This window comes from Phalaenopsis equestris, unplaced genomic scaffold (assembly GCF_001263595.1).
Source record: "Phalaenopsis equestris unplaced genomic scaffold, ASM126359v1 Scaffold000450, whole genome shotgun sequence".
Classification (NCBI taxonomy): domain Eukaryota; kingdom Viridiplantae; phylum Streptophyta; class Magnoliopsida; order Asparagales; family Orchidaceae; genus Phalaenopsis; species Phalaenopsis equestris.
In genome coordinates, this window is record NW_018164891.1 from 442,467 (window position 1) to 450,609 (window position 8,143).

The window sequence follows — 8,143 nt, forward strand, 5'->3', positions numbered from 1 at the left end:
AAAAAAGTAAAATACACTTTTTCATGAATATTTAAGATATTACACACACACATATACATGTAAAATTTGATTTTAAGGTCTTGGATAATGTAAATCTTCCCATAATAAATTTGAAATAAATACTAAAAAAACAAAAACAAAATTATAGCCATCATAATATCTCCATAGGCTGATTTAATGGGCGTCAAAATGCCGCCATCTAACCACCAGCATCGACATGTTCGACAGTTCATGACAGTACATGATACAAACAATACAAACTCTTCCTCATAAGGCTTTGTGAGAGGGAATAATCGGATATCAACCACACAATCAAACAGAAGATGGTCCAAATCTTCAAAATGATGAGCCCAAACCAAAAGTTGAATTATTCATATCAAACGGTTCATAGGCATGTATACATATATCATATATATATATATATATGTATATATATATAGATAGATACATACAAACCAATTCTTAAGGTATTTACATATCTAACAACTAAATTTTATTTTTTTAGATTTATACCACTTAAATCATTTATATCACAATAAAATATTATTTTTTTAATTTCTAAAATATATCATATAAATAAGATGAAATATATGTAAAGATTAAAGTTTTAAGTGGTAGATATGTAAACACAAGAGAATTGAGTGGCACTTGTTTATTTTGATGTTTTAAATACATCTCGCCCAATTCTTACGTATTTACAGTTCAGATCTAAATTTTCATATTTATTTGTTTATTTATTTATTTTTTGTGATTTTTATTATTTTTATTTTTAAACGTTCATATTTACAGGTATGGTGCTAAAATTTTTAGCATCACATAAAAAAATAAAATTATTATAAATATTTTAATAGTGATAAACATGTTTTAGCTTTTAAAGCACCGAATAACATATATGTAAATATAAAGGTTTACTGTGTAAATACAAAAGAATAGGATGTTAGATATGTAAATTTCACTTTTTTTAAGGGGTAATTCAAGTATTCTACTGTATTGAAATTCTGTATTTCTGAATCCAGACGAAACCATCATACAACGATCCATATAGACGGCATCGGTTGCCCGGAGGGAAACATAGCAATGGCGGAATCACAGAACCTGGAGCAGTTCAAAGGGCAAGCTCGCCTACCCAAATTCGCTATCCCAAAGCGATACGACATCTTCCTCAAGCCTGATCTTGATGCATGCAAGTTCACCGGTACCGTCGAGATCGCCGTCGATGTGGTTGAGGATACGCGGTTCCTGGTCCTCAATGCCGCCGAGCTCACCGTGGAGAATCAGTCGGTCTGGTTCAGTGGTCATGGCTATTCTGAGGTAGTTACTTTGCTGCATAGTTCGATTCTTTGTTTATGTGAACTCCATTGTGTTTATTAAGTTTTTTTGCTTTGTTATCTCAGGTATTGCGTCCGTCAGAGATTACCATAGTTGAAAATGATGAAATACTGGTGCTTTTGTTTAGTGATGTTCTTCCACACGGGGAAGGATTTTTGTGGATTGGATTTGAAGGAACCCTAAATGATCGAATGAAAGGATTTTACAGAAGGTGTTTTCATTGATTTGCTTGATCTGAATTATGTTTTGTTTAGAAGTTTTCATGTTATATATTTATTATGTTTTCCAATAGTGTTTACAAGCATAATGGTGAGAATAAGAATATGGCGGTGACCCAGTTCGAGCCCGCCGATGCGAGACGCTGCTTCCCTTGTTGGGATGAACCTGCATTCAAGGTAAGGCGATTTTGCGGATTCATTGTATTGACTTTTTTAATACAATTTTTTTCTCAATTTGATTTTGGTTCTTTAACCAGCTATTTTGAATGATATTTGCTGTTTTAGAAGATTTCTCATTGATGAATTAGTTGTGAGAAGTCATTGTCTGAGATTTTCTCGAGGGGCTTTGAATGAATATAATGTCAGATTTACACATACATCGGATATGTAAGGTCTCAAATCTAAGATCTTTGCGTGGCAGTTTAAGCTTCCAACTAATAGGCTAAGGGGGCTGTATATATTGTCTGAGATAATTAACTTTGTTTTACTCGGAACGTGACATCTATTGTCCTAATGTTTTTTCTAAAAGCTGTTTTTTTCTTCTTAATAGTTTCTTAAGAAATTTTGTCAAAAGTAATTTATCTAAATTAAATTCGTTGAAAACTGTCCTTTTAAAAAAAAAAAAAAATTATCTTAACTGCTCCTATTTTTGCTGACCACAGGCTTAAAAAAATTGTTTCCTTGGCCCCTCTCGACTATTGAATGACGAGAGAGTTTACTTGAGGTTTCGGGTTAATTTTTTAGAAGACATGAAATTGTAGATAAGACACTGCACAAAGATTTCACCCACATTTTTGAGGACTTTTTAATACAGGGTTCGAGGTTTCACATAGCACAAGCCTCTATGTTTAATTATCGCTCTTGATAATGAGCGAGCATTATCGATTATGGTAACTCATTAAGATATTGATTACTCAACTTATAGTAGCAACGGTTTAGAGTTTTACATTGTGAAATTTGATTGAATTTTTAGATTATAAAAATTTATACTTTGAGCTTAAGACCTTTTTTTTTGCGAGAATGATGACACACCCGATTAATATCCCATGGTTTCGTTGTCCCGAGTTGTCGTAGACTCTAATCTACTTAATCAGGGGATTTAGTCGGCCCAACACAACCAAAATATCATTGTCGGCAACCATTAGTTGATTCATTTAAGGGAACTTTATTGACCTGGGAAAGTTTGCCTAAGAGGTCTAATTTAAGTCGACTTTAGTTAAAATAGGGTTTTGTGCCCCATAAAAAATATTCAATGATTCACGTCTCAAAGTGCAGAGAGCTATTGAGGAACATATAAGCACCACCGTGATCGTAATTTAATAGTGTCATTTGACAAAAAACACCCAATCAAAGGGCTCAGGTCTTAACATTTTTTTGTGGAGCTGGCTGGCCAAGCCACGCGGACAGAGAACACAGACCACGTCTTTATTGGCATAGATTGATTTGAGAGTAAATTTAGTAATATATATGATGTGACATTGACTATATGTCAATCATAATTTTCGCCCTCTATAAATTGGTGCGGAGGGCGGACAAATATTTTCTTTTTAGTTTTATGTGTTTTTTTCATTTTAATATTTTATAATTTTTTTTTGAATTTTAAAATTTTATTAATTTTTATTAAAATTGGACCCTATTAATTTTATATCTTGCTAGTAAAAGGTCGGGTTTGGGATTGCACATGATTGAATCTAAACCTTGTTAACTTTCTCCTGCTTATAGAGGATCGAGTGTAGGAATTGAAATGATTAAATTTTAAATAGATTTTAGACTTTGAAGTTTAATTTTGAGAATAGTTCTCTCTGGTTAAAATCTTCTGTCAATTCAGCCATCATCGGGAAATTTGATCGTTTGATTTGAAATTTGTCAACTTTATTGTGCTAACAAAGGGTTATGTTTAGACTTGATAATTTCATGATGTGACTACGAAGATAGAATACCCTCCATTTCTTATATAAGATTTATATTTAATCATTTGTTAAGGATCAGATTGTCTAAACATGGATTCAATCTCATCGTCTTTAGTCCTAGTTAGGAAGAGGATTGCACTGATCAAGTGAGAGTTACGACTATGCCCTATTGACAAAGGTGGCTCGCTCTATCCACATATTCTATATATATATATATATAAGATCTCTTAAATATGATTTTGAAAAGAGATGCTCAACCTTGCTAATGTTCAAGCTTAAGTGACTTCTACGCTTAAAGTGGTGGAAACCCCTTTATCATTTGTTTAAAGCGTTGGAAACCACTTTACCATGTGCTTAAAGCTATGCTTTGAAATGAGCTAGGTTGACTTAAATCAGTCTTGCAACTTGCGACATATCATGGATGCAAAAAGCTATCCTTTACCATGTGTATTGTGATGCACCTACATAATCTTTACCAGTTGGGACTCACACTCACTAGATCATTCATCTTCATTTCTCCCTCTTATTTTGTCACCTCATTGATCCGTGAGATCCTTTTTCATCAATTCATAAACTCATTTTTTAATTATTATTCTACTTGTTCATCAATTTGTTGATTTTTCTAAATTTTCAATAATTATTATTCCTTGATTTTTATATGTTTCAAATTACAAGGTAACCTAGAATTGTATAAATATTTCACAAATAATAAAATGTAGTACTCAATCTTCTTGTCTTAGTTGTTGCGCTATATTCCTTTTCTTCTATTTTTTTCTATTATTGCAAATTTATCATTACATTACCACACATATTTTCATTGGTGCAACTTTCATCATTGCATGGCCTCAAAAATTTTTTCATTAGTGCATCCTTTATTCATGCATTGGTGTGTTTCTTTTTGTTTATGTTTTCTATTTTTAATGGAATCACAAATTTCCTTCAATAGATAAAAATATAACTTCTAGCATCCGCTTTGGTTCTGATTCTTTTGGAATTGAATGTTAATATAACCTCAATATGAGGAATGCAAAACATCAATTCAAATTATCGTCCAAAAGAAAATATCCTATGATATTTTATTGTTATAACAATTCAATTATTACAACTGTACATAATCCCACACAACATGATAATATAAAATATATTGAAGTTGATAGATATTTTATAAATGAGAAGCTTAATTATAGTCTAATTTGTACTCCGTTTGTCTGTTTGTAACAAAATTTGGAAATCTTGTTGACATTCTCTCTAAAGGATTATCAATGGTAGCTTTTTAGAAATTATCTGGCAACTTGGAATATATGGTATTTATTCATTTATTTGAGAGTGTGTGAAATGCCTACTAAATTTTTGCCAGCAAGAAGTCATGCAAACTAGCTTACATGCTTCTTTTCTTACTATTCTATTTCCACCTCATTGATCCATGGGATCTCTCTACTACTTAGTCATCAATCAAAGGACTATTTTAATTGTTATTTTGCCTATATATGATTTATAGATTATTGTAATTATTATTTTCCGATTTTTATTCTTTCAATTAGGTACTCTCCTACGATTCTATAAATACGACACTAGTTTTGAAATGGAATGCTTAACCAATTCTCCAATTCTTATAATAAATGACAACATTTACAGTAATAGGATTTATCTTAAGAATTGAGTCTCATAACCCCGTCACTCATAATCTCTGTCCTCCATGTCTTAGAATGCATTCCCTTCAAGTGAGTCTAACCTTATTTTGGGCAATTGAGTTGGCTATGCTAATGCCTGAGTGAGTGGCAATCATTAACACCTATGATGGCTTTTATCACTGCATTTATTTGAGCCAACTTTAATATGAATCTATGGCGCTCAATATATTGTAACTTAGTTGGTTATATCATTAAACCTTAACCATATTAGACTTCTCAAGCCTTTATTGTTGAAGACAATTTTGGGCCTTAAGTTGAAAGGATATGAACTTTGACATTCTACACCCTGGTTTACTCTGGATATATGATTTGAGGCATCCCATGATTGATTGGTTGACCATATATCTTCATCCAATTCTTCCGCTCATAAACAAATATTCTGCCACCGGTCTTGAGCATACCGATATGCCTTATTGAGAGTGTTTTTGGCATTAGGTCTGTGATTCAATTAGACACAGGTGTTTGTGTTCATGGTCTACCTCAATTCTCATTAATTGTTAGCTAACAAAGAGTGATTTTTGGGACTTTGTTTTAGTTCACCTTTGTAATATCATGCTGCTCAACATTCTTTTTCATATTTACACTACAAGCTTGTGGACCTCTTTGTGAGCCCTCAATATTCCATTTGAATTCAAGTTATGCTCATTTTTCTTTCTAGTCTTTTACATGGTCTTCTTTGGGAGTGCTTGATGTCTTTGCTTCAGTGCTGGTCATTTTACTCATTGTCTACGTAGGTGCTTTTTGAACCTTCTCTCGTTGTCATTTGTGCTCTTTTATTTCTCCGTTTTCCCTCCCAACTTTCTCTATAACATATCCCCACTTGTCTGATCCACGCTTATGAAGCTAAAGGAGATAATCCAAAAATCTATATATGATCATAGGTTCTCTATCCACATATTCACTTCTAGGTTCTAGGTGAAGATTTGGGTAAAATAACTCTATTACTAGGCCATCTGATGAGAGTGTTTATCCACATATTCACATAAAATAACTCACGCATATTCTCTATCCACATATCCACATACAACTATCTATTGATGTTTGCTAGTGTTCTCTTGCATCTAGCTCTCTTTGGTTGGCTCTTATGTGAGTGCTTACAAAAATTTTTTGCATCTAGTCATCTGATGAGAGGCATGTTAAATGCAACTAAAGAATTAAAATGCAGTTTACATAAATTGAAGTCTCATCTACTTATGGGGATCACTATTATAATCAATCGTTATGTGGTGGCTAGAGGAAGTAAAAGGAATCATGGTGGGGGTAGAAACAGTCTTGTTCATTCAAAGGATAAAGGGGTCTTCAAAAACTAATGAAAGTTTAGTGAATCTAAGTCAAGTTTGATTTAACTTAGGCTACGTTATTCTTGTGGTTCAACTTTTGGGTTACATTGACTAGAAATAAGCTACCGTATGCACAATCATAACGTGCTGTCATCTAATTTGCGTTCTTTTTAATGACTAAGGGTCCGTTTGGGGCAGCTTATTTGGTGCGGTGGCGTTTTGAAAACGCAATTAATCTGTTTGGGTAAATTGCGTTTTGAAAACGGTGAAAGCAGCATTTTCAGACCGCACTTAGATAGGTGCGGTGACAGCTTTCTGGCAGCAGTATGACTTTTCCAAGAAAATAAAAATTTATAATAGCCATTGCATCTAGCTTATCAGCAAATTATTTTTAATCAGCTTATCAGCAGATTATTCAATAAGCTACAGCTGCCCCAAACAGACGCTAAGTGTAAGTTATAGTTCAACCTAACATAAATGCATTTGCCCCATTCTAGTCTTGAAGAGGATGAACGATAACTAGTAGCCTTGCTTGGCATGCAACACCATCTATTACTCATCGTTGTATGATTGAAGCATGCGACACCTCCAAATAATACCAAATCAACTATAAAACCTAAAACTTCAACCAGGAAAATAGTACGAATTACATTCCAATAGGATGCTCACGGAGAGTGCCACATTAGGCTGTGGGCTCGATTGATATGCAAATAATCAAATAGAATGCCATGATAGGAGGACATTGTGGTGGTGGTAGCTTTGGAAGGAGGTGGTCAGAGACAGTAAGGAAGGCAACAACTACGAGGAGACATGAGAGGCTAGAGGAGAGGGGGCTGGGCTTTGAGTGAGGTCAAGAGCGAGCTGGATTTGTCTTACATGATGAGTGAGACATGAGGGAGAAATAATAAACGTGGTGTTTATTATTAATATTCTTTTAAATTTTTATTTTTGAATACCCTAACCCTAAATAAAGTCCATTAGATGCATACCTTAGGGAGAATTGTCCAAAAAGTGTCGAGGTGCTCCTCTAATTGCACAATTTTAAGAAATGATCGTGCTATAGCTTAAAGACATAACCTTCCATGCCATTGTGCTTTAACAACTAAATTCATTAGAGAGAATCACGTCCTATTCTAATCGTATTTCCCTATTTAATACAAATAATTAAATAGGGTTTATTTTAAGCTGGGTTCGGAAAAGCTTCCTATAAGGGCAAGCCCCTATAGTTACTTACATCTTAAATGACCGAAGTCACCTAAGAAAACTCTCGATAAAAATCAGGGAATAATGTCTTCAAAGAGGTCAAAAGGATAGGACTTTACAACGAAATCGGACAAAGATGTGTGAAGGGGGAAAGACTCAAATTTGGAACATTGCTAAGGAATTCAAATGAAGAGAAACTAGGGGAGGCCACAGATCCTGAGGAGAACCTCAGTGACTTCCCAGTTTATCCTATGGTTTGACTCCAATTTTGAGAAGAAATTATTAAAGTGTTTCATTCTGCCATTTTTATTTAATTAGGACTTATATTTGCGTGACAGGGTCACACAAATTTCCTAGAAGATATGAGAGTTTACGTCGTATCGGATGACAACATCGGAACCTAGAACGAGTTTAGGGCTTAAATCGTACGGCAGAGCTATACGAATGCCTAAAGAAAAGATGTAGGATTTATGTTGCGCTAGACAAACAACCTCGAAAACCTATGGATTGTT

General features: G+C 33.8%; 1 protein-coding gene across 1 annotated transcript in view; it reads left to right on the forward strand.

Annotated features, from left to right (window-relative positions):
- Nucleotides 1-1,011: 1,011 nt before the first annotated feature.
- LOC110027819 (aminopeptidase M1) overlaps nt 1,012-8,143 on the forward strand; it is a 40,071-nt gene continuing 32,939 nt past the window's right edge. The window contains exons 1-3 of the mRNA XM_020729415.1: nt 1,012-1,311; nt 1,395-1,540; nt 1,622-1,724. Coding sequence (XP_020585074.1) covers nt 1,078-1,311; nt 1,395-1,540; nt 1,622-1,724 — 483 coding nt within the window. The 5' untranslated portion in view covers nt 1,012-1,077. The remainder of the gene's footprint in view (nt 1,312-1,394; nt 1,541-1,621; nt 1,725-8,143) is intronic.